At 33.8% G+C, this 24,844-nt stretch overlaps 4 protein-coding genes and 2 non-coding genes across 10 annotated transcripts; 5 read left to right on the forward strand and 1 right to left on the reverse strand.

Annotated features, from left to right (window-relative positions):
- Positions 1–3: 3 nt before the first annotated feature.
- LOC133873912 (uncharacterized) lies at positions 4–2,444 on the forward strand. The gene is made up of 5 exons (XM_062311715.1): positions 4–160; positions 291–411; positions 540–643; positions 1,922–2,053; positions 2,153–2,444. Exons 1-5 carry the CDS (start codon positions 158–160, stop codon positions 2,177–2,179), a joined length of 387 nt encoding a protein of 128 aa, XP_062167699.1. The 5' UTR covers positions 4–157; the 3' UTR covers positions 2,180–2,444.
- Positions 2,445–6,290: 3,846 nt separating this feature from the next.
- LOC133872387 (uncharacterized) lies at positions 6,291–6,945 on the forward strand. The gene has a single exon (XM_062309887.1). The coding sequence runs from the start codon at positions 6,330–6,332 to the stop codon at positions 6,813–6,815; it is 486 nt and encodes a 161-aa protein (XP_062165871.1). The 5' UTR covers positions 6,291–6,329; the 3' UTR covers positions 6,816–6,945.
- Positions 6,946–9,612: 2,667 nt separating this feature from the next.
- On the forward strand, positions 9,613–14,122 carry LOC133874249 (probable proteasome inhibitor). Of its 2 annotated transcripts, none has more exons than XM_062312125.1 (9): positions 9,613–9,875; positions 9,982–10,153; positions 10,261–10,407; positions 11,271–11,330; positions 11,974–12,051; positions 12,154–12,188; positions 12,291–12,357; positions 12,436–12,513; positions 13,865–14,122. In XM_062312125.1, the coding sequence occupies exons 1-9, from the start codon at positions 9,701–9,703 to the stop codon at positions 13,935–13,937; spliced, it is 885 nt and encodes a 294-aa protein (XP_062168109.1). In that variant the 5' UTR covers positions 9,613–9,700; the 3' UTR covers positions 13,938–14,122. The 2 variants fall into 2 exon arrangements, with proteins under 2 accessions (XP_062168109.1, XP_062168110.1); XM_062312126.1 differs by having other exon boundaries at positions 9,614–9,875; positions 12,294–12,357.
- Positions 14,123–18,083: 3,961 nt separating this feature from the next.
- Positions 18,084–20,116, reverse strand: LOC133874343 (uncharacterized). Of its 4 annotated transcripts, none has more exons than XR_009901246.1 (5): positions 19,915–20,116; positions 19,671–19,729; positions 19,024–19,084; positions 18,504–18,731; positions 18,084–18,273 (listed from the first exon to the last, which is right to left on the reverse strand). XR_009901246.1 is itself a non-coding variant. In XM_062312239.1 (5 exons), exons 2-5 carry the CDS (start codon positions 19,687–19,689, stop codon positions 18,252–18,254), a joined length of 228 nt encoding a protein of 75 aa, XP_062168223.1. In that variant the 5' UTR covers positions 19,690–19,729; positions 19,915–20,116; the 3' UTR covers positions 18,084–18,251. The 4 variants fall into 4 exon arrangements, 2 of the variants coding, with proteins under 2 accessions (XP_062168223.1, XP_062168224.1); XM_062312239.1 differs by having other exon boundaries at positions 18,504–18,629; XM_062312240.1 differs by having other exon boundaries at positions 18,504–18,629; positions 19,870–20,116.
- A 2,381-nt stretch (positions 20,117–22,497) lies between these two features.
- Positions 22,498–22,570, forward strand: TRNAA-AGC (transfer RNA alanine (anticodon AGC)). The gene has a single exon. It is a non-coding gene; the product is annotated as a tRNA-Ala (tRNA).
- A 77-nt stretch (positions 22,571–22,647) lies between these two features.
- TRNAS-AGA (transfer RNA serine (anticodon AGA)) lies at positions 22,648–22,729 on the forward strand. The gene has a single exon. It is a non-coding gene; the product is annotated as a tRNA-Ser (tRNA).
- Positions 22,730–24,844: the final 2,115 nt, after the last annotated feature.

Consider the following 24,844-nt stretch of genomic DNA (forward strand, 5'->3'; position numbering starts at 1 on the left):
TATTTTTCCACTTTTTGAGGTCGGTGTGTCAAACTCCGAACACCACATATAACGCTATTCCCACTACACCTATAAAACCCTTCTTCCTTCTACCGCCCTAAAACCCTAGTTCTTCCTTTCGTGTGGGTATTCAACAATCGACCAACCCCAAGCCACTATGGTAAAGTTTTTTCCCTTTCAAATTTAAGGGTTCGAGAAGTTCAATTTTTTCTCTGTTTTTTTTTAACTTTCTATTGTTTGTGATTAACTTGTATATTATTCTGTGATGCATTTGTTTTAATATATCAAAGACTGCCGAAGCTGTGAACCCGAAAGCATACCCACTGGCTGATTCCCAGCTGAACACAACGATACTGGACCTCATTCAACAAGCTTCTCATTACAAACAACTCAAAAAGGGTGCTAATGAAGGTTCATACTTTCATACTGGTTCTCAAATTTGTCTGCTTTTCCTTTTTTTTTTTTGAAGTGTACTTTGTTCTTGTATCTTTTCCTGTTCTTGGGTTGTTGATTAATTTTTGTTTTGGGCTTTAATTCAGCTACCAAGACCCTGAACAGGGGGATTTCAGAGTTTGTTGTGATGGCCGCAGACGCTGAGCCCCTTGAAATTCTTCTTCACCTTCCACTTCTTGCAGAAGATAAGGTGCTTTGTATTTCTAACCTGATTTAGCTTTCGTTCTTGCGGATTAATATCGTTTTTTCGCTAAGAGTAAACTGTGCACCATGCATGTGGAAGTTATTCAAGAATTTTAATTGGGTATATTCTATTATTCAGTGGTACTTGTTTAGTGCATAAACCACTGTTTTTGTGGGAATTTAGTAGCTTGTAATTTATGTCAACTCCAATAGATTTTTACAAGTGATTGGCACCTGAAACATATTGAGGATGGTATTGTTGAATGCTTCTTGTTTATAATTTAAAAAAGAGAGATGTTCTAGTGGAAAAAAAAAAAAAATTATTTTTATTTAGTGCAGATTTACCAATTACCAGTCACCCCATTGAGTCCACCTTGATGCCGCATTGGACAGGATTTGAAATTGGTCTTTTCTGCTTGCGTTGGGAAGGGTTGCCGGCGGCCCTGTTGCATTGTTTAGGCCTGAAATGTAGTATTTTTCTTTTGCCAATGAGCCTTAGCTCAAACGGTACTTCCACCCTTTGTAGCAAGGTGGAAGGTGAGGGTGGGTTCAAGTCCCACCCGGTGCGCATGTCACTTACCAATCAAAAAGAATGTAGTACTTTCTTTTTCTGCATAATATGGAAATGATGATGTTTGCTTATTCTTACTTTCTCTTAGAAATGAAAAATCATCTAAGCTTTGAGGGGATAAATACTAGATATGGATTATTCCAAAAACACAACAGGAACGGAATCTAGTGGACTTCGTAGTGTTGATTATAGATTCTTTTCAAATTGTGTACCATAGCTGCAGACTGTGGACTAGACACAACGCATTTTATTTGGTGGCATGAAGTCACTCCAAGCCTGGAAGGAGTTCATTCTGCGTGGAAGGGGGGGGGGGTGTTTGGTTAGAGATATTGGATGAATCACTTATTTATCTTTTTTTTGCTTTTATAATTTTCCTTCTTTTTGTGGTCTGGTGGAAGGTCTTTTAAGCGAAACTTCAATGTTGAAGGTAAAATGGTGGCCTCAACATCTATCACATGTTTGAGTGATGACATTCTAGTTTGAGAATCATGTACTCTGCCTGTTATTAGTTCTTTGAAAGAGAGATAAACTTAAAAGGATCTAGTTCCTGAAGCTTTGGCTGAGACATTCTAGGGCTCCAATTTTCCTTACACTAGGGTACTTTTCAAATTCCCTACATTTGTTATTCATGGGACAGTGTATCTACCACTCTTAGAGATCAAGAGATGAAAATGCACTCAGCAGAGATGACGACATTTGATATATTTGTTGCAGAATGTGCCCTATGTTTTTGTTCCTTCAAAACAAGCTCTTGGTCGAGCATGTGGAGTCACGAGACCAGTAATTGCTTGTTCTGTGACAACCAATGAAGGGAGCCAGTTGAAATCTCAAATACAGCAGCTCAAGGTGACATTTTATTCTATTCAATATATCTGCTGCTTCCCCCTCCCGAAACCCCCATTTTTGCCCAGAATTATGTTTAAACCCTGAAAATTGTGGCTGCAGGATGCCATCGAGAAGCTTCTAATCTAAAAGATGTCTAAACCGTTCTGCTTGATGGATCTCAGATTTTGAAACTGCATTCTCACAAGGCTTTGACTTAGATTATTTAGAAAGATGGCACTTCTCTCTTCTATAATTGCCAGAGGTACTAAAGTTAGCTTATAACTGTTGGATATACTTTGTTGAAAAATTATTGGCGTTGTTTGGCAACGCCTTGGCCAGAAATGCTCTGATTTTTTTTTTCTTACTTTTTTACATTTTCCAATAACAATCAACATCAAAACATTCTCATTTTTTTCACTTTTTATATCACATCAATAATTTTGTTACTATTCAAATAAAAAAATTTACTACAATACAAAACTTTTTTACTTTTCTATACAAATTCTTTTTACTTTATATCACACCATCACTTTTTACTAATTTCAAAATTAACAACCCACTACTCTATTCTATACCGGCATTTGCCAAACATAGCCATTATATCCTCAATGTCTATTGGCACTGTTGGTAACATATGCTCTACCTATGCAACTCTCAAAGCCAAGTGTCCTGATTATCTCAAATCTTTTGCAATAATTGGTTGTTCCTCTCAATGTCGTGATTTAGAATATCAACGATGATGTATACAAAGTATGTTGTTAGGGATATTACAATTTTTCTTGCAAGTTCTTTACAAATTGGTGTAGCAGATTATGTGGTACTTATCACGTCAACCACTAAACAATTAAATTTGATTATGGCTAACATGGTAGTGTCACGTGAATTGCTACGTCTCACTAAGCCTAGTGTCACAAGGTCGATTAGCTACATGGCTGTAAATTGGGCGCTCTTTCTCATCCTTTTCTCAAATGGCACAAGGTATATGGTTCATAATTCATAGTCCACAATGGGATAAAATAAATTTGTAGACATAGTTCCTTATCTCATATACTAAAAGAGTGATTGGTGCTGGCTTATCACATGGAAGCCTTCACCTCTTACGCACAACCCAGACAAGTCACACAATAAAAGTGATAGCAGTGTAGAATTAAAGCAAATAGAAAGAATGCTCTATTTAAACTGAAAGACGGAAAAATCGTGGTAATTCAAAAAGATTCCGGCAGAAACCTTCTTCACCATTACTTAAAATAAATAGAGAAAGAACGTGGTAATTCAAGAGGGGGTGGAAGACCCCAACAAACATTTCAAAAGAGCCATTACAATGCTAAAAATTAAGGTTCCATTTGTTTTGATGGGAAATTTTTTCCTATTTTTCAGTGTTTAGTAGGATCGAAAATTTTGGTCAAACCAAAAATATTTTTGGTTGGCCAAGAAAACTTCATTTAAGCTTAATAAAATGGCTTTTCTTTTTTATTTCCGTAAACAATTTTTCGAGTTTGAACTTCTCCTTTTGCACACTCTCTCTTACGGTTCATTTTTCGTAGCCGCTAAAGACTGCATGACGTTTTTGTCGCTGCCACTCCACTGCAGTTGATGTCTTTGATTTTTTCATATAAGCTAAATGCCGAAAAGTGTTTTTATGCTCCGTTTGTTTCGGCGTAAAATGATTTCTAGAAAATAGTTTCGATATTTTCCAGTGTTTGGTAGGGGCGAAAATAATGGTCAACCGAAAAATGATTTCCGTTTGACCAAAAATGCTTAATAAATTTTCCGTAAATGGTAGATGCAGTCGATTCTTTTTTAAACAACGCAGTCGACCTTTACGTTCAAGCAGTTGACTATTGCTAAATTTCGACAAGTCAGATTCCGACTTCGGTCGGTGCCGGAATTCGACAAATTAAGCCGGAATCCGGGGACGTCCGGCAGATGTCGCTGGATTCCGGAGATATCATGCCGGATTCCGGCCAGACTGGTCGGATTCCGGCTATCTGGCCGGATCCCGGCCCGGATTCGGCCAAAAAGCCGGAGATCCGGGATACTGGCCAGAATCCTGGACGGATCCGGCCAGAACGGCCGAACCCCCGGCATCTGGCCGTATCCGGCTGTTCTGGCCGAATCTCCGGCCAGCTGGCCAGAAACTGGCCAGGACGGCCGGTTTCCGATCAACTGGCCGGATTCCGACAACTTTGCCGGAATTTGTATATGCCAAATTTTAAAAAATATTTTAATATTATTTTATATTAATATTTTTTTATTTTGTGAATAAAATTTAATTTTTTTAAATTAATATGATTAAATTAAAATATAAAAAATATTTGTAATTTTCCGTACGCGCTAAACACCGAAAAATGATTTCGATGGAAAATATTTTTCTGAAAAATGACTTCCCCAAAATTATTTTAGGACGAAAATTATTTTACGCCGAAACAAACGGGCATTAGTTGAAATCATTTTCCTAAAAAACAAACGAAGCTTAACTAAAATTAAAAGGAGAAATAAATCTAAACAGATCGGGCCCATATTTCCTTAACCAAACGGCTGTTAAGGAGTTTGGACTTTCACGTGCATATTGCCAATCTGGGTTTGACTGTCACCATTTGATGATCTGGCACAGTGCCTCCAGCAAGGAAGTCCTGTTTAAAAATGAATCAACAAACCCCATGCATTTATATATATAATGCGGTACTAATGCCAGAGACAGGAACCGACTGAATCAAATGGTGCTGTGTCATGGTCTCTTCACTCCTTGGGTGTCAGAAACAACAATTGTTTCCTAAACCGTAGGCATCTTATGGAGTTCCATCTATTTAATTGCACAAAATTAATATTAATTACCGTCTTGTTATCTTCAAAGCAATGAGCTCTGCATCATGTCTCTAGTTTTCAGAACACTCCCATTAATGTAGGCTTTAGATTCCAATATGTCCATTAATGGTCTTTGGATCCATCGTATTATAAAATCTGTCTAAAAATGTCAGAAAATGGAACTCCTATACGATTGAAGCAAACATGTTTTTACATTTATGTGAGGGTAAGCATGGCGATCATGTTTGTTTAGTTGAAAATGGCGAGGTATGTTTTGGCATGTTTTCAGCAAGCATTTGAAATTCAGTGTCTACTGTCTAGTGAGTGAGTTTGGTTTGCTTGTGATGTTTGCAGTCTTGCAGACAATATCCAAGGTAGAGGATCTGCTTGAACTACTCTACTAAGTGACCTATTCGTATGCCTGCCATTAACAATTTAACATTACCACCTCAATAAAATGAAAAGAGGATTTCCGATTTCATTTGAAGAGACACATCGTAAGTCGGGATGTCACGTTAGTAATTGAGGACGCATAAGGCGTAACTCCCAACTTATGTCTTGTGTGCACGGGTACACGATGCAAGCTAAGGTGCCACATTACGTTACGTTGAGTTGTAGGTAGATAACAAATTAATTAATAAGAAAAGCGGGAATTGAAAGTTAGGTGAGAACAAATTTTCCTAACAATATTAGAATGTTATGTATCATCTTCTAAATTAAACATCACCAAACTATTTTGTCCCTTGTATCAATGTGTCTTGTGTGCATAGAAAGTGTATCAAATTTATAGATCTGAAAGTCCAGCAATTCAGACAGTCTCTACAGATCGAGCTTATCTATTTAAGCAGATCTCGAGCAGTCCACCCATCTATTAATACAAGTGATTTTCATAGAAGCTCTCTCATATTTACTAATCAAATTGCTAATAATCTAGACAATAAAATTGCTAAGAACCCCATCCCAAATTCTATGGCTATATATCCTCAAATGGCTTCGTCTTTGAGAGTAGGATTTGCCTTTTATTAGCAACTTTGAGAGGATCCCCGAGGACTTTCATTTTTGGTTGGTGTTAGTAAGATCCCCCGACACTTGCCAAGAATATTAGCAGCTTCTGATCACCTTCTATTCCTTCATAGATTTATGGGAACTAGAGCCTCCATTTTTTATTTTTCAACCTAATTTTACTACATACAACATATAAACATATTAAAGATCTTGCATGTTCCCTTGATTATAATCTTAGCTGTATTTCTAATATTCTAACGCCTACACGTGTCTCTCCCCCAATTCCCCCAAACTGCAGACAACCCCATTAAATTATTTCTGGAATCAAACAAAGGGAAGTTTCCATCAAACCACACGAGCATGCATGGGATCTGCTTTTAATGCAAACCGCCCTATATATATATATAATATACAACACCCAAATCCACCAATACCATAACCTCAAAGAAGAACAAAAGCGTCTTCAACACCCCCCCACATACACAAAATGGCTCAATTTCTTCTCTTCTGCATGATCTTGGCAAATGTTTTTGCTGTTCTAACCGTGCCTAGTGCAAAGGCTCAGACCATGGCACCAGCTTCTAGTCCGTCCAGCAACGGTGAAAACTTGCACAATGGGGAAGCACCCATGGTTCGAAAACTTGGAAAACACCAGTCTAAAGTAGTGGTCAGCTCATATGGTGCACCTGGTCTCAGCCCATCAGAAGCGCCTGAAACGAAAGAGAAAAGGCAGTCCGTGGAGGAAGCTGCCGGTACTTCTTCTATTCAAACAGATCCGATTGAGTCAAGCAATGGAGAGAATGGGGGTGTCCAAGAACAGGGGATCCTCCCGAGGAGGCAGCATCATCACTCTGTAGATAAGTCAGTTGCCGGAGGAGGTGTAATCCTGGGGGGGCTTGCCACGACTTTCTTAGTGGCAGTTTTTTGCTACATAAGAGCTACTGGAAGACGCAAGCCAGAGACCGTCGCCTGAACTTCCAGTTGTATTTATGCATACTGTAAATAAATCAATTAATAGAATATGATTTACAATCTAAACTAGTGGATATTAAAAGTTGATTTTTTTTTTTAAAAAAAAATAAAATAAAATCGAATCTTTTAAATTTTCTTAAATTAGTGTGCAATAGCACCCCCCCCCCCCCCCCCCCCCCCACTTTTTCTTTTTTCTTTTTTTTTTTTTTGGCTTTTGGTCCTTTTTTTTTTTTTCACAATGTCTTACATAAAAGTGAGAACAAATTGAAACCTCTTAAATAAAGGAGCCATTCCCATAAAGGATAGCCAATAAAAGGACCAAAAGCCAAAAAAAGAAGAAGAAGAAGAAAGATAAAAAGAAAAAAAAAAGAAAATGTTAAACTACCTCCGATTGTTTCGGCGTAAAATGATTTCGGCATTTTACGGTGTTTGGTAGGGGCGAAAATAATGGTCAACGAAAATCGTTTTCAGTTTGACCGTAAAAGCTTCTTTAATTTTCGGAAAACGATTTACGATTTTTAAAACCGTAAATCGTTTTTCGAAATTAAACTATTTGTTCTTACACGCACATTTGATATCCGATCGTCAGAATTTAGCAATTGTCAATATTCGGAATCCAACCGGCGCCGGAGTCTGACAACATCTAGTCGCTGGTATCCTGCTGACGTTGGATGCCGGCCACCAGATTTCGGCCGGAATATTGTCGGATTCCGGCCAAGCCGGTCGGGTCTGCCCAAAATGGCCGGAATCCGGCCGGCTCTTGCCGGATCTGACCAAAACGGCGGGGATCCGGCCATTGATATGGCCGGATCCGGTCAAACTTTCTTGCCGGAATCCGGCAACGGCCACCGGAAGTTGCAGGATTTCGGCGGCATTTACCAAACTCTGATTTTTGCATTTTGTAATTTTTTCGTGCGAGCCAAACATCGAAAAATATTTTCGAGAAAATCATTTTTTCTGAAAATGATTTCGTCGAAATTATTTTACGACGGAAATAATTTTACGTCGAAACAAACGGAACATACATTTTTATTTCACAACGTTAATGTGACAATTTTAATTAATTGTTAATTTTATTTTAATAAGGACCGATCAAAGGGTTAGTTAAAATTACCATATCAGCATTGTGAAATAATTGTAGAATAAAAATGTAATTTCTAAAGTTACTAAAAAAAAAAAATCTCGATACCCTAATAAATTAATCAATAACCCGTTTAATTAAATGGCAGTAAAATCTTGAGATGCGTGCCCATTAGGCTCCACACCTTCGTACTTAGGTTACAAGGGAAGCTACATGCCTATTAGACAAAACTAGATCTTGGCCATTTTTCAATGGTTAAAATTGAACTTTATTTTCTATTTTTTTTTTTTTTTATAAATATTTAAAACTATATCTCGACCATTTTTATGCTGTAATTTTTTTTTTTTTTTTTTATAATACGTAAGCCAAATTCGTGCCGTATTATGCAGTGAAAAATTTAATAACCCTTTCTAAGAACCACTTGTAAACAATCTAGTATAAAAAAAGGTCACAAAACTTAACAAAATGTAAAGCTATGAAAACTCTATTGAAGAGATATTTCAAGAACATTTGCTTAATTTAACCAGTTGGGTCTCCCCCGTTAGCCCTAAGCTGTCGTCACTCCTGTGGCCTCTTCGGTGGGTGCCAATTGCTTCGTCCGACCATGCGAAAATCTACATCATCAACAGCTGCCATCGCTCAATCCAACGGAGCAAAAATTCGCATCAACAAATATCCAATTTCTTACCAACTAATCACTAAATCAGTCCGACACTAACGTTAAAGAACCAGATAAAACCATACATGCAAAAGCCGAAAATCCAAGGCATTTGTTCTTTTGGGCAATTGGTGTTGATATTAATAGGCCATACTATCGAACTGACCTCCGACGTCTATCTAATGAACTTTTACAATTTTTATTTTTTATTTTTTATTTTATTTTATTTTATTTTATTTTGGGTGCATTGGATCTATGAGTAATTGAAAAGTAATTCTATTGACCATTTTTTTTTTTTATCATCTTAAAGTTAATGTGGCTTTTAAATCATCATTAGATTTGAGATTATAATAATTTTAAAAGTCACATTTGTTATAGTATATTTAGATTATCCTGAGATTAGAGATTTAATGATAATTGTATTACCTTTGATAAAGATTAGATTGTCATGAATTTAGAGATTTGATGATATTGAATCACCCTAAATTAAGGGATTTGATTAGGATTATATTTTATCTATAAGCTTTATAAATAGAGCATTTTGTATTGCACACCCATCAAGTGAATAAGAGTATAATGTGGTGTTAGAAATTACATAAATGTCCCTATAAATCATTGGGAGAAGAAAAATCAACCATCACTCATCAAATATTGTTGAAGAGGTCTCTGATCCAGCCTATAAAAACACTACATGTGTACTCTATCAGTACGGATTCAAATAGGCATAAATCAGAAGACTCTCTCTAAAACTTTTTTTTTTTTTTTCAATTTTATTATTTTATTATTATTATTATTGTTTATTTTATTTTTTTTTTATATAGTGTCACATGTCAATCTCAACGGTTGACACATAGCGAGCTGTTAAAATTTAGATAAAAAATTTAATAGAGGTACTAAATTTAAAAACACTTAAAACTCAATTAGTAACAAGAATTTAACAAAAGAAAAAAAAAAAAAAAAAAAAAGCAATTCCCTTATTTGAATTGACACGTGTTGTACAACTGGGCTCTTTGTTTAACCGACTTTGCTTGCGATATAAGTTTCCTTTCACACGCGCAAAACTCCACACCTCCTCAGCAAAAAGAACCAAAAAAAAAACCAAAAACCTCGAAAACCTCGAAATCGATAAGGAAAAAAGAAATCGGCAATGGCCAACGACAAGACGGTGATGGCTATCATCAGGGCAGCGAGGCCGTCCTTCCGCAACAACCACGACAAGATCGCCTTCGCGGTACATGCTTCCTTTCTTGCCTCCGGCTACGTTCTCACTGCCACCGGACCCGCCGCCTTCTCCGACACCGCCTTGTCCTCTCCGTCCACTGGTACTCCTCTCTCTCTCTCTCTCTCTCTCTCTCTCTCTCTCTCTCTCTCTCTGTGTGTGTGTAATTCTGAATTCTCTGAAAAACGATCGGTCGTTTTGGGGTGTAGATGAGGTGGGCATGGACAACTGGCAGGAGTTAGACGACGAGTATGCGTTCGTTTACACGAACCCTGAGAAGGGTTCGAAGAAGGTGCTGGTAAAGTGCCTTACGATGCACGATAAGTTACTGGTCGATGCTCTTGCTGACGGGGCTGCCGAGCCGGTCCATCTACAAATTAGGTTCGATTTTCTTTTACTCTCTCTGCATTCTCAATTGGATTTTTTATGGGTTTTCTCGAATTTTTTGATCATTTCAGTTATGAGTTTGTGGGGTTTGTCTATTGCAGTGTTGGAGATTATGCTGTAGAAAACGGGGGCACCAATTCTTCTTCGCAATTCAAGAATCTGGAGGAGCTGGTAAAGATTCTGGATGCTCAACTTTTGTCTAAATTGGACGGTTCTTCGCAACCCAGTTCATCAAGTAATTCTTCAAGGTAATTGAGCTTAACCTGTTTGTAGTATTGCTTAGATTATAGAGTCAATTGTGTGTAGCAATTCAATTTTTCTTTCGGCGATAACTAGATATGGGTTTTGTACCTTTCAGTGTATTGCATCTGAGGCTTGAACCCATCTCAGTTATTGATTTTCACTTTGTTTACTTGCCGAATGTATGTCCGTCTGGTTTTTCTCTCGGCTTCAAGATCTTGTTGTTTCCATAATGTAAAATAAATAAGTCGGGGATTCTTTATCTGTTTTTTGTTATGCTGTTGATTACTGTTCTTCACTTCTTGCAAAGTTCGAATTATAGTGCTGACTCGTCCTGCTCCCAAGTTTATGTATTTCTTAGTTTTCTGCAAACAAGTACACACTATGGTTTTTCCTTAAAAGCTATTCAATGATGTATTTCTCACATATCATTGTGTAAACGCAGAGTTGGAATTAGGAGATTTAGAGATGTTGAAACATTGAAAGTTTGAAGTCAACAATACTCATCCTTTCCTCATCCTTCTCTTCCCGCCCCTTTTCTCGCCTCTCAATTTTTTTTTAAGCTTCAGTTCGTTGCATCTATGAGAAATAAAGAAAAGATGATTACAAAATGGCCTAAATCTTTTCAGGACTCGAGATTATTTATTCTTTTCCCTCCATCATCTTAGCATTCAAATGGAAAATCAATGCCAAATGTTAAGAATCCAATATTTTTATGGTGGGTTATAAATAAGTTGATCAGGAATTTACATCTCACCTCAAACTGAGAGCTTTTTAATCTGAACCCTGACAACAGATATCAAATTTTGCATACTGAGTATGCTCATCCCTTGATTTTCTTTTTACGATTGTTTTGCTTTCTGTTTTGCAGTTTGGAGACCAGTGAAGCATCAAGAAGTAACATAATCATTGGTGCTCCCTATCCTTCAGGGTCTGTCTCTCTCTCTCAATGATAATTGTGTTTAGTCATTTAATTTCATGATGTACGACGCATGGACCATATGTAACTGCTATACAAATTTTCCATTTTTCCCCACCTTTTCTGCCTGCTTCCTGCGTTATATTACAATATACCACATTATTCTTTTTAAGCAAAATGAAAATTGGTAATTTGGCTTTTTAAGCGTATTTTGGCCGTAGCTTTTAGGAAATGAAACTAATTTTAATTGTATAAAAAGTACCATGATAGTGCTGCTTAGTACACAACAAGTCTGGTCTGTTAACTTTATTCAAGGTTAAGCTAGATAAGAGCTTATACATTCATATGCATTATCCATTCATATGGTAAATTAGCTTGTAAAGGGGGAATTTAATTTCATTCTCTTACAAAAAAAAAAATCCCTTTGCTATGGAAAAGCTTGGTTCCTGGTAGGGGGATAAGAATATTATGTTTCGCTCTGGAATCATGTCATAATGCATATTATGTACTTGGACGACACCATGTTCAAATGCTAGTTTTATATCCTAAACAATTTGCTTGATGATTGTGGTTTTATAGACCTTTTGTTTTTATGTCGCATTGGTAACTCATCCATGTATGAGGCTCACGAAATGTCTTGTGGCGTGCTTTATAGAATCCCATATCCTCCTGTTAATCCCATTGGTGGTAGTGATCTCTTTCCTGGGTCTGGTGCTGGAATACACCCAACCAGGTAGTTTGCTTTCACAAATCTTTGTTTTGTTGGTCTTTGCTAACCTTTCCAGTTGTACTGCTCAAATTGCATATGTTTATACTTATTTCAATTGTCCTTCAGGGGTGATTTTGGAATTGGTGGGAGCATGCTTCTAGGTGAGTAAGATGATGAGACATTCTTCTTCTTCTTTTTTTTCTTTTTTATTTTATTTGATTTTGTTGCAATTATTCATTAATGAAGTTCTTTTTATGTGGAAGTAGGACCCAATGATCCTTTCTGGCTTGGTGGAGTTCGGGGAGATCCTGGTTTCCCTGGAGGACAACCGTGAGTTCAGATCTCTCTCTCCTTGATTTGCTAATCATACTGCTTGGTTTCTGATTGTAATTAGTTCTTTTTAAACAGGGGTGTACCTCCAGGTGCTCGTTTTGATCCCTATGGTCCACCTGGTGTTCCTGGTTTTGAGCCTAATCGTTTTGCAAGGTATTATATCAAAATTTGAAATTCGCCCATGATAACTGAATAACTTTCTAAAAAGGTTAAGATCCTTCTACTAAGATTTTAGTTGGAGCTCAAGTTATAATATGAAATAAGAGTGATCCTTTCTAAAGCTTAAGATCCTTCTACTAAGATTTTAGTTGGAGCTTAAGTTATCTTATGAAATAAGAGTGATCCTATTGGATTCAAGTGTGGTAAGTGGTTTAGAAGATTTCATTAGATTTGTGGTAAAATGTGTTACTTCTAAAGAAAGTCATCAAACTAATACTTGAGTGTTCATCTTCAAATCGTTCTTTTGTATTTTTAATTTTTGTAACTAAAACCTTGGGTTTTACGTGCATCTCAAATAGATCATGCTGTCCATATTCTATCAATTTTTCTAACAAAATTCACATGAAATTAAAATTGTATCCCAAAAAAATTCCAAAGAAAACAAAGAAGAAAAAATGCAAAATAAAATAAAATAATAATAATAATAAAATGGGTTAAGGAGCCAATGTAGGACTTGACATCCATGTAATATCATCACAATTCACCCAGCCAGTGTCGGCCTTTCTTTTTTGGGGTGTCACATTTAGTACACCACCTTTTTTATTCAGATTCTAAAACTAGTGTTATTGTTCCTTTCTTTGCTTATTTTAAGAAGTGCAAGGCTGCAGGCATGCTTTCAGTCTATTTATTCCATTACATGGGGGGAATTTGTATGATCTGGGGTGGGATAGATTTACTGTGTATTTATACCCAAAGCCAAAATATTGTTTCAAATTGTGCCGGCATTTGCATATTCTAGGTAGAACAGGGTTGTAGGCATGTTCTGGGTCTAATTATCCCATTACATCCAGGGCGTTTGTATTATCCAGCGTGAGATGATTTTACTACTTTATTGTGCATGAGAACACAGGATGGTGGTTTAAGGTGGACATGAGCACTACTATAAAATCTAATCTAGCAGATTCCAAAGCCACTGGATTGAACTTAAAGACTTCTTTTTATTTTATTTTTTTCCCTATCTTTAAGTAGGGTGTAATATGTATGTTGACCTAATCCACTTGCTGAACTGGGGTAAAAATGAACATGGTGTATTTTCTAGCTGTGACCGTGTATGAATTTGGAAACAGTAACATGAACCTTTCAGCACCTTGCATGAGACTTTGTAGAGCTGCATACAACTTGCATATGAACAGTGTTCAAGGTTTCCTTTTTTAAGTCCTAACATGATGTGTTGGAGTTGGATTCTGTGCTCTGGTGTCCATGGATGAGGGCAATGCAGCAGCAATTTTGAACTTGTAATAGCAACACCAAGCATTTAACATGATTTCCTTTACTTTTATTGCAGAGCCCCACGGAGGCCTGGGAGGGGGACACATCCAGACCTGGAACATTTTGGGGGCGGTTCAGATTTCATTTAGAACTCTTTCAATTAACTTTGTTTTCTCGCCCCTCTTCTACTTTATGTAAACTTGTGGAATTTCAGCCCTAACGAGACGTGCCCCTTTTATCCAGCTATGTATGTAATTCTCCCTAATTTTGTTTGTTTTGGGGCTAACAGCTTGATATTATTTATTATAATAACTAGAGTTAAAGTTGTGCAAAAGTTGTGTAAGAAACATTACTCATCGAACTATACACTGTTTTAAGAAAATGGTACTGAACTATCAAAAGTCTCAAATTAGTGTATCCAAGTTTTCAAACATCTCACTTAATGATACTTCGTTAGGATTTTCTGTTAATTTCTGTCAAAATTTTTAAAATACATTTTAAAAAAAAAAAAAAAAAAAAAAAAAAAAAAAAAAAAATTCTAGAATTTAGATGTTAGTTAGAATTTAACGAAATTTTTCAAAAATACTAATGTTTGAATCTTTGAAAAAAATTTATAAATTTTTTTAAAAAATAAATATAGGTATTTTAAGAATTTTGACATGATTTAACAACAAAACTTAACGGAATACTTAAAATAACGGAATACTTTTAAGTGAAGCGTTTGAAAACTTAGAAGCATTAGTTTTAGAAATTTGATAGTTGAATACTATTTTTTTTTTTTATGTTTTTTTGTTTAGGGTAGTCGAGACGTTACACTTTTCACGGTGTTCCTCTAGAAATGGGATGATGGAGAAGGTTAGCTAAAAACGACGACGCATCACGTTGACGGTTGACCCAAGTGTATAAGTTGATTCTTTAGCTAATGTTTTTCAAGGGAAAATCAAACTTCTTGGAGTTTCGTCAGGTTTGAAATGTGTTGTAATATCTCGACTGGACAAATGGATCGAATGTGGTCGGTCTCTTAATAAGATTGCAGTTCCCATAATGTCAAATCGATAAGCTTGTACTTGTTTTTCTTTTTTCTGTTCTGTTGTAGCTTGTATTTTGTTTATGATGAATTTACCCAAAAAAAATATATATATATATATTTGTTTAAATTTTAGGTAATAATAGTTAATTCCCTTCAAAAAAAAAAGGTAATAATAGTTAATGAAGAGATGTGATACTTTTAGGTCTTCCATGCCAAAGGTTTCGACGATTGTTGTGTCTCTTTTGATGGGAATGAGATTCATGTTATTAGGATTTTTTGAATTTTACATAAATTCGAACAATTTAAAAGAGAGCTGCCGACGACTTATTTGAAGAAGTCTCCTTTCTTTTAAACTAAAAATTAGGATAATTAGAATCTTCATCCCATCGGATGATATTCTAAAATTCACTTTCTTTCTTCTTTTTTTTTTTTTTTTCCTCCTTTTGATTCCTTTTTTGGGGCAATGGATTTAAATAATAGAATTTTAATGGCTCCTTTATTATGGTATAATTTTTTGAAACGCTATTTTTCTTTTTTCTTTTTTCTTTATTTCTCTTTCTCTCTTTTATTCGGCGTAACTAAAAATTGTCGGTCAAGAAATATTTTTGATGATCAATGAAAAGTTGTAGGGAAAAATACACATAATCCCTTCAAACTATCACCTCATTGTTAATGTCCCTCATAAACTACTAATTATGTTACTGTCTCACCCTAAACTACTAAAAAATGTCAATACCCCCTATAATAATAAAAATACCCTTTATAAAATTATTTAAAAACTAAAATAACAAAAAGTTATAAAAAAAAAAAATAACTGGTTTTTTTTTTCTTCATAAAATTATACTTAAAAAATCAATTTTTGGACTAAGCGCTCCCCTCCCCACCCCACCAACATCGCTGAATTCCTCTATGACTTCTCCATTTTTCTCTCCTTCATATATTGCCCTCCTTCCACCCACATGGCTGGCTTAATATACCGTGAATCCTAAGGCGATAATTTTAAATGAGTTTTTTTTTTTTATATTTAAATATTAAATAATTTTTAATATATACATTATAATTTTATTATTATTTTTTATTTTTTATTTTTTACTTTTAAGATTTAACACTATATACTAGTAATAAATTTGTCTCGATATTTGTGTAGATTTAATTAAATTTTTGTATTCTTCTAGTTTTAAAATTTTTCTTATCCTAAGCATATTTCTAACACGCATATATAATCTTAAAAAATTACTTAAAAGAATAATTGAACGAGATTTTTCAAAGTCGCTTCACTCTAAAATAAAATTATTTAACACTCTTAACCTGCATAAATAAAGACAATTTTTCTTTATAATTGATAATCAATGACTTATTAATGGATTAGTATGTTTTAAACTTTGATATACTTAATATTAATTTATTAATTTAATTTTTTGTTTAAAAAAAATATAATACTATTTTATTTTTTAAAAAAAAAAAAACATAAAGTTAAGCCTGAAGTCACCTCCTTTTCCTTGTTGTTTAAAAAGAAAAAAAAAAAGTGGCTTGGAGCTTGAAATGACTGTAGAAAAGTGTGGCTGTTCCATGCCACATCTTTTTTTCTTTCTCTGACAACACAAAGTGTGGTTTGAAATGACTATAGAAAAAGAATTGCCATCGTAGGCTTCGTAGCACTAGCTCTCACTGCAAAAGAAAAAAGTAAAAGGGCGAGCCATAGATCTAAAAAAAAATTAAAAAATTAAAAAAAAATTAGCGGAGTCGAATGGGTGTGGAGTTGTGTCAAGCAGAGAACGGCGACACAGAGGCGGAGAGAGGCTAGAGCTGGCTGGTGGTCAAGCAGGCGAATACCGAGCAGCAGCTTGTAGCTGGGTTCCTGCATCTCCTACTTTCTACTGCTAGAGGAAAATGTCAAAACACGATGCATTATAAATAGTGATTTTAGTAATTTGTTGGAAAGATGTTTTGTAATTTTATTTTATTTTTTAAAAAATAAAATTGTATTCTTTGCTTATAGGGTTGATTTTTTATTTTTTTAATTTATTTTTTTAATGCGGGAGTTATAGAGTTTCCAAAGGAAGATAATGAATTTTTTTTTTTTGACAAAATAAGGAAAAGATAAATCTTTTTTTTCTTTCCCTAAATCGGTGTGTTTTTTGGGCTCACATTTAATTTTTCCATCGGATCTAGAGTCTCCAAAGGAAGAGGTAATACCTTCTTTTTTTTTTTTTTTTTTAAGGAAAATCGTTATGCAATATGATTGGGCCCCCTTTTTTTTTTTTGGGTGGTTACAAACCTGTCTTAATTTTTTTCTTAATCTATATTATCACGAATGTCTACTTGGGAGCCTCACCACAATAAAAAATAATAATAATAATAATAATAAAAAAAAAAAAAAACTTGTTCCGTAGCATCGACACGTTGACACCAATAGGTCTCCCCGAAAACCACGACGCTAATGGAATATGTGGTCCACCCTAAATATTGTAGCACATATATATAAGTCGATGCTGATAGGTTTAACTTTAGCATCGACACCTACTTCGAAGCTAATAGTATATCAATGTTGACTCTTATGGATGCTAATACCTTAAAAATAAAAATAAATAATCTTTTAATAGGCCATTAGTGTTGGCCAGTTGACGTTAATACCGTAAAAATAATAATATTAATAGGCCATTAGCGTCGACATAGTCGCTGCTAATAACCTAATACATATGCACAGGTAGCATACTTCCTGCGCTCAAGCGCACAAAGTACCGCTTGATTATTTCTTTCTATGATATGAATAATTCTTTGCAGAAAATCATATGAAATAATTAACATTACGGATCAAATGGCGAAGGCATCCCACTCACCTTGTGTTTCGATTAATTAAATCTCCTACACCAACATACCGTATTTTCTTTTTGAGATGTTGGCAAAGCACAGAGGCCAAACCCAAAAGAAACCGCCTAAGAAAGGCTGGCCTTCACTACAACGGATCACAAGTGGTTAAAGTAAAGAACAAATCAAAACCAGAGAGCCACAAACATCAGTTGAGCTCTAATGGAAGATGCATGCATTTCAGGCTTCACCTCAAATACAACGTTAACAAACTACAAACTCTTGAAAGGTCTAGTAAAAAAGAGACAAATAACAATGAGGGAACGCCATAACTACACCTAGAAAGTTACGTATTGCAGACACACGAAATTTGGTTGGAAGAAGATATCAGAGAAAGCATAAAGCATAAACATGCTAAAATGTAAGAGAATATAATAGTATCATAAATATTATACATATATGTTGAAACAGCTTATACGTGAATATATTAAAAGAATAGAAACACTATTGCCAAAAACCAAAATTTCATTCTGCACTGCCAAAAATTTAAACTGGCATACAGAGTATTCAGAAGGATAACCTCTTGATGTGCCGCACGCTTGAATTTCTCTGTTTGTTTAGACAATCAAATCTTCTTTAATACATACCTAAAATTTCCAATGCAATAATAGTAAGACAGTATATAAAAACCAAAAAGTGAAGTTAACTACAGTATTAGAACTAGTGTAAGCTAGTAAAGATGTTACTAAGAATAGAGTTTTTGAGATGAAAACATGTTTGATCTGTATTATGAAAAAAGTACAGATGAAAACGGTAGATGTCTAGCCTAATCATAATGAACATAAGGAAGATAACTTTAGAAAGTGATTTTTCTTACTTCTTCCTCTCAAATTTGTGAAGAACGAGAAATGCAGCTCCGAATGTTCCTCTGCCTATCTGCTCTATCACTTCATAATCATCCATCTTTGATATTTTTTTCCTTGTCCTTAATCTCCATGAGCACCTTTAAAGCTCAAGAAAGTAGCAGAAGTCAGGAAATGGCTATCATTAGATCCTTGTTCAGTGGGTACTCCAAAGCACGCACAGCTTGACAGCATATAAATGTCTACAAGGCCACCATGTCATTAAATTGAACATAATATCATTAGATCCTTGCTCTAGTGAGTTGCACTGCCCCAAACATTAAATAAAGACGATCCAATTCTCATTAATTATACTAAACCTTTAAATTTACTCCATACAAGAAGATTGTATGCATCAAAAAGCAAAATATATGCTATTATTCACTTAGGACTACAATATATGTAAATGTCAATGAGTCAGCTAGTATCCAAAACATAAATTTTGGACCAAATAAAATGCCATTGATTTGAAGTTTTGGACCAAACAAAGCTTACCTTAAGTCTAGCTGCAGAACTGGATATTTTGATTTGAAATAGATATAATAAAGACATTGTCCTGAAAATAAAGCACATAGATTATTCATTTAGAACTAAATCGCAAAAAATAAACCGTTTGGAAACTGCATTTTTAAAAAATTACGATTTGAAAACGCGAAAAAGTGCTTATTTAAATTGCAGGCAATGATGTGCTTTTTTGAAAACGCAGTATTTTAAAAGGTTTACCTACGATTTTAAATGTCAAACTGCAATTTTGCCAAAAACTTAACTACGTTTTTAAAAATTACTTTTTTAAATCGCACGATTTAAAATTATTGTTTTTAAATCGCAAACCCAAACGGACCATAAAACGATAAATGCAAATATCGAAAGATTTTATTTTAACGTATTTACCAAAGTAAAATAATTTTTACTGAAGCAATCTTACCTTCCGATCTATCAAAATTGGAGTATCTTCTGCTCTATTTTCATTATCTAGATTAAAATCATAATATAGTTGAAATGACCTAAAAGTTGGAAGCAACAATGGAGAATGAAAAATGGCACAAAACGATGACATAAAGAAAGAAACCCTCATTATTCTAGTGGTGAATACAAGTGAGAAGCTACACACGCATCCTCAGATTTAAAACAGAAACACATACTTTTTCTCTTTTGTGTCATTTTTCTTTGACTTAACCCTGGCTACAGTTTCCAGAACTGCCTGATAACACAAACAGATAAAGAAAATGGAGTTCAGCGAGATTATACACAAACAAAATTGAAACTCAAAAACAGTAATTATACGTATTTCAAACCGCTTCTTCATCAACCAAGCAAAAGAGTAAGATGATAAACCCTAACTAAACTGATAAGCAGAGAGAGCAGTGAGAGCTCGGATCTATGAACCTTCGGGTTGATCGCTCTCGGGGAACTCGTTGGCCAGAGCTTGATCAATCATGTGTGCGAAGCTGCCTTCTTTAGGCTTAGAAAGAGAGAAAACCAGTTGAGAAAGAGAGAATTAGGGCAAAGGATGGATTGAGAAAGAGATAATGGGAGGAAGAGCTAATTGGTGTAGAAAGTAAAAGGAAGAGGGGGCGGGATATTAAAAAAAAAAAATTGTGCGAAAATTTCAGAAATCGCGCCATTAGATCTCGCATTATTTTTCGGATAAAAACGGCATCGTTTTCATATCAGGGTCGACGCTGATAGTCGATAAATGTTGACGCTGATATTAGTTTTAAATTTTTTGTAACTTATTAAAAAATCAAATTAGCATATTAATTTTTTTAAAAAAATAAAATCTATATGAAAAAATTAATTTTTTTTGTATTTTTCGTTTCTATTTTTTTTTTTTTTTAAGTTTCATATATAAATTTGGAGCATATTTCAATTAAAGAGTTCGAAGTTTGTCCAAAAATCTATAGAGTCCAATTGATTGGACTAATGCAAACATAACATTCAATCGAACCTTCAATAGTGTCAAGTTCGGTCGATCCTACATAATATCATGGTTCCTTTGAGACATGGATGTGGGGCTTAACGTTTCCTCTAATTGGAGGATGCTAGAGATTGATCAGACTACTGCACAATAATAAATAATACAAATTCATGAAGTTCAATCGATCATTAGTTCATATCATGATTGATCGGACTAATGATCAATTATTCGATTTTACCACGGTCGATCATACTAATGCATAAGGATAATATAAAATTCAAAGAGTTTGATCAATCAGACTAACGTACAAGGATCAATCGGATCAATCGAACCTTCAATGATATCAAGGTTAATCGATCTTAGATAAGATCATGGTTTCTTTGAAACATGGATGTGGAGCTTAATAAGCAATGATATATAATACAAAAATCATAGACTTTGATCAATTTGACTAAAGCATTGGAATCAATTGGATGCTCAACCAAGCCTTCAATTGTGTCAAGTTCGATTGATTATTCGATTGTATCACAATAGATCTGATTGATCGGACTAATACACAAGCATAGATAATTAAAAAAAAAAATCCATATAGTCCGATCGATTAAACTAATACACTAGGATTGATCGGATTTTCGATCGAGCCTTCAATTGTGTCGAGTTCAATCAATCATTCGATTGTATCACAATTGATCAAACTAATGTGTAAGGATCTATCATATTGATCTTGTTATTATTGATCGGACTAATGCACAATGATAGATTAAAATAAAAAATAGAAATAGAAAATATTAATTCATAAGATTAGAAAACAAAAAAAAATATAAAACTTCACTAATAATATGAAAATCATTAATTTTTTGTAGAGTTTTTTTTTTTTTTTTTTTTTTTGGTATATATGTATATATATTTCTTATTTTCCTCATTTTTATTTTTTTTATGAGACATATGACCAAGTGGTATATTTTGATTGGTTTGATATGAAATTCCGCTTATGATACAAAATAAATTATAGCTAAAAAAAATATAGTTGTTAAAACTCAGAGATTGAAATGGCATTTAACCCAAAAATTAAAAATTAAAAAAATAGAAAAACTCAAATAATAATATAAAAATAAACTATTTTTTTTTTTTTTTTTAATGTTTAACAGGTTTATATATATATATATATATATATACATTTGTTATACAGGGTCACGTCGACCTAAAAGTTAACGCTAATCACCTATTATTAGCGTCGACCTCTGATTGTGGATGCTGATAATAGGTCATCAGTGTTTACACCTGGAAGTCGACGCTGATGACCTATTATCAGAATCAACTTTTAAGTAGACCCTGGTACTTTCCAATTTCTTCTAAAAAAAAATTATTATGATTATTATTTTTAATCAGGATCAATAGTGTCAACCACAAAGTCGAAGCTAATGACCTATTATTAGTGTCGACCTCTGATTGTCAACGCTGATAATAGGTCATCAGCATTGACACCTGGAAGTCGTCGTTAATCAACATTCACTTCTAAGTCGACGTTGATATTTTTCAATTTTTTCTAAAAAAAGGTGTTTTTAATACAGGGTCAAAGCATCGACCAGAAAAGTCGACGCAATTAGCCTGTTATTAGCGTCGACATTGAGGTCGACGCTGATGGGTATTAGTCGACGCTAATAGTGACATGTTGTTGCTATTTGCTTCCCACCTAAGGGAAGAGCCGGCCTTGTCCACCAGTACCCATAAAATGTTTTTTTTTTTCTTCGTTTTAATGTAGAGATTTTTCCAATGCCACCAAGTAATAAAAGACAATTTTTAGAAGTCTTAAAAAAAAAAAAAAAAAAAAAAAAAGGGGGAGAAATTATGTGGCTTTCCCATTGATTTGAACGACAGATTTCAAATTACCGGAGCTTCGAGAATTATTTGATCAGACAAGGTAAAAGATAAATAAGTAAATAGACAAATACTTGGGCAAAACTTTTAAAATCTAAAATCCTCTTTTTGGTGGTGTTAACCGCTTTTGGGTTTATAAATATAAAGAACAAGCTGAAAGGAGTAGATATCGAGGGGATGTAGCTCAGATGGTAGAGCGCTCGCTTAGCATGCGAGAGGTACGGGGATCGATACCCCGCATCTCCACTTTTTGGCTAGTTCTACTTTGCGTTTTTACTTTAATGAAAGGATTATATTTTAAATTGCCCCATTGAGGCATCAGTGTGAGCGTGCCGGAGTGGTTATCGGGCATGACTAGAAATCATGTGGGCTTTGCCCGCGCAGGTTCGAATCCTGCCGCTCACGAGTTTTATTTTGACACCTATTTATAGAGCTTTTCCTTTTCTTTTTTTATAAAATCTAGTACGGATAAACTATAATTGGAATACTGTCACGGTTCGCAATAGCAAATGATAATAAAATCATAATTCTTTTTAAATCAAAATCCTATGGAAGATTTTTTATTTTTGATAATATCCTATTGAAGAATTGAGGCAAAACTGAAAGACCGATTAAAATACATAAGTTGGAAGTTATATATAATACAAAACAACAATTTTTGCCTTGTAAACATTGAAACTACAAAATTTTGCATGAAATATAAAATTATAGCCTTCTAAATAAGCTTTCTAATACAACTAAATTTGTCTCAATTCAATGTTAGAATCAAAATATATATATATATATATATATATTTTAAGTTAAACGAGTCTAACTAAAAACCAATAAAACTTACTCTAAACTAAAAGGAGTATAAACAGCAAGCCACAAACCAAAATCAAAGATGGAAAGATGCTTCTACAATCTGGATCACAACTGCTTAAGTCTGTATATGCATCAGCTAGCATCACCCTCTAAATTCTAATAGTTAAGACACAATTATCAATATTTTAAAAAATAAAAAATTAAGTCTTGCTTAATAAAAAAATTAACATGAGATTTATCACTTATGAGCAATATCTTTATAAGAATAATGTTTCTTGCACAACTCCTACATAATTCTTATACAACTTTAACAACTTTTTTTAAGAATCAATCATTAAATATTTGGAACCCACGCGTAAAAAAATAAATTTAATAATTAATTATTAAAAAAAATAATTAAAATTATACAAAAATTATTTAAGAGTTATACAAAAAATATTATTCTCTTTATGGGTTAATATGAGACTAACTTTAAGTGTTTTATATATGTCATTATTTTGAGTAATACTCGTCATTTCGATGCAATTATGTCGGTATATACGGTAACAAATAAAATATTGTGAAGTTCATTCGATGATTAGAGCACCTATAAATATATTTTTGAGTGGTGGAAGATGGAAGTTGCCTTAAGAGTAGGGTAAGAGCATTAAAGGGCCCTTTAGTAAACTTGACTTGACCCAATTGCAACTTCGAGGAAGTTACGCCGACGACGACTTTTTTTTTTTTTTTTTTTTTTTTAATAAGGACATGGACAGGACACATGACCTGCTAGTCTCTATTTCATTTTAAACTATATTTATTTCTAATGCCACACATTACACATATATATACCATGCAGTCCGTCTAAGTTTTAATTAGAAAAAAAGTACACATAAACTCTTTAAATTACTACCTTATTATTAATATTCCCTCAAAATTATTAATTATATCAATGCTTCTTCTAAATTATCAAAAAATGTAAATGTCTCCCATAATGACAAAAATACAATTTATAAAATTATTATTATTTTTAAAAAATATATAAAAAAATTATTATTATTTTTAAAAATAAAAAATGATTTTTTTAATTTTTTTTTTTAATTTTCAGTTTGTTTGTTTGTTTGTTTTTTTTTTTTTTTTTAAAAAAAAGAATCGCTCTTTTTTCGTTTTTTTAATTTTCATTATTTTTTGCTCCTTTTCACTTTTTCTTTAAATTTGTTTTAAATTATATTTTTAGTTTTTATTATTATTTTTTCCGAATTTCTAAAGACATCTTTGTCTTATTGAAAAAAAAAAAGGTTAATTTTGTCTTTTTATTGATCTTAAGGGGCCATTAGATTTTTTGGTAATTTGAAGAATGACATTAACATAATTAATAATTTAGAAAGAATATTAACAATTAAATAATAATTTAAGAGACATACGAAAACTTTTTCCTTCTAATTAATTCACTACTTTTGACAAAAAAAATGTCAGATATTTGTGTACATTTCTTCTGTCCAATATTTATAATCACTAAGACAAGACGTGATTATCTTTTCCTAGAGTAATGCTACACATCATCCTCTTGTCCACCTTTTGTCCTCCAAAAATTGATGTGGCTCTTAAAATCACCATTGGATCAAAATTCAATGGTGATTTTAAGAGCCACATCAAATTTGGAAGGATAAAAGGAGAACAAGAGGATGATGTGTAACATTACTCCTTTTCCTAAACAAAGATTCAAGAGTAATGCTA

Source organism: Alnus glutinosa, chromosome 7 (assembly GCF_958979055.1).
Source record: "Alnus glutinosa chromosome 7, dhAlnGlut1.1, whole genome shotgun sequence".
Taxonomy (NCBI): domain Eukaryota; kingdom Viridiplantae; phylum Streptophyta; class Magnoliopsida; order Fagales; family Betulaceae; genus Alnus; species Alnus glutinosa.

What these genes read in the sequence shown, in the direction of transcription:
- LOC133873912 (XM_062311715.1), top strand. An exon ending in CAAAAAGGGTGCTAATGAAG is followed by an intron (nt 412 to 539) that starts GTTCATACTTTC and finishes GCTTTAATTCAG; the next exon opens with CTACCAAGACCCTGAACAGG. An exon ending in CTCAAATACAGCAGCTCAAG is followed by an intron (nt 2,054 to 2,152) that starts GTGACATTTTAT and finishes TTGTGGCTGCAG; the next exon opens with GATGCCATCGAGAAGCTTCT.
- LOC133872387 (XM_062309887.1), top strand. Translation starts at nt 6,330, where the DNA reads ATGGCTCAATTTCTTCTCTTCTGCATGATCTTGGCAAATGTTTTTGCT.
- LOC133874343 (XM_062312239.1), bottom strand. An exon ending in GTTCTGCAGCTAGACTTAAG is followed by an intron (nt 18,630 to 19,023) that starts GTAAGCTTTGTT and finishes TGAGCTTTAAAG; the next exon opens with GTGCTCATGGAGATTAAGGA. An exon ending in CACAAATTTGAGAGGAAGAA is followed by an intron (nt 18,274 to 18,503) that starts GTAAGAAAAATC and finishes TGGAAATTTTAG; the next exon opens with GTATGTATTAAAGAAGATTT.
- LOC133874249 (XM_062312125.1), top strand. Translation starts at nt 9,701, where the DNA reads ATGGCCAACGACAAGACGGTGATGGCTATCATCAGGGCAGCGAGGCCG. An exon ending in TCATCAAGTAATTCTTCAAG is followed by an intron (nt 10,408 to 11,270) that starts GTAATTGAGCTT and finishes TCTGTTTTGCAG; the next exon opens with TTTGGAGACCAGTGAAGCAT. An exon ending in GCTGGAATACACCCAACCAG is followed by an intron (nt 12,052 to 12,153) that starts GTAGTTTGCTTT and finishes ATTGTCCTTCAG; the next exon opens with GGGTGATTTTGGAATTGGTG.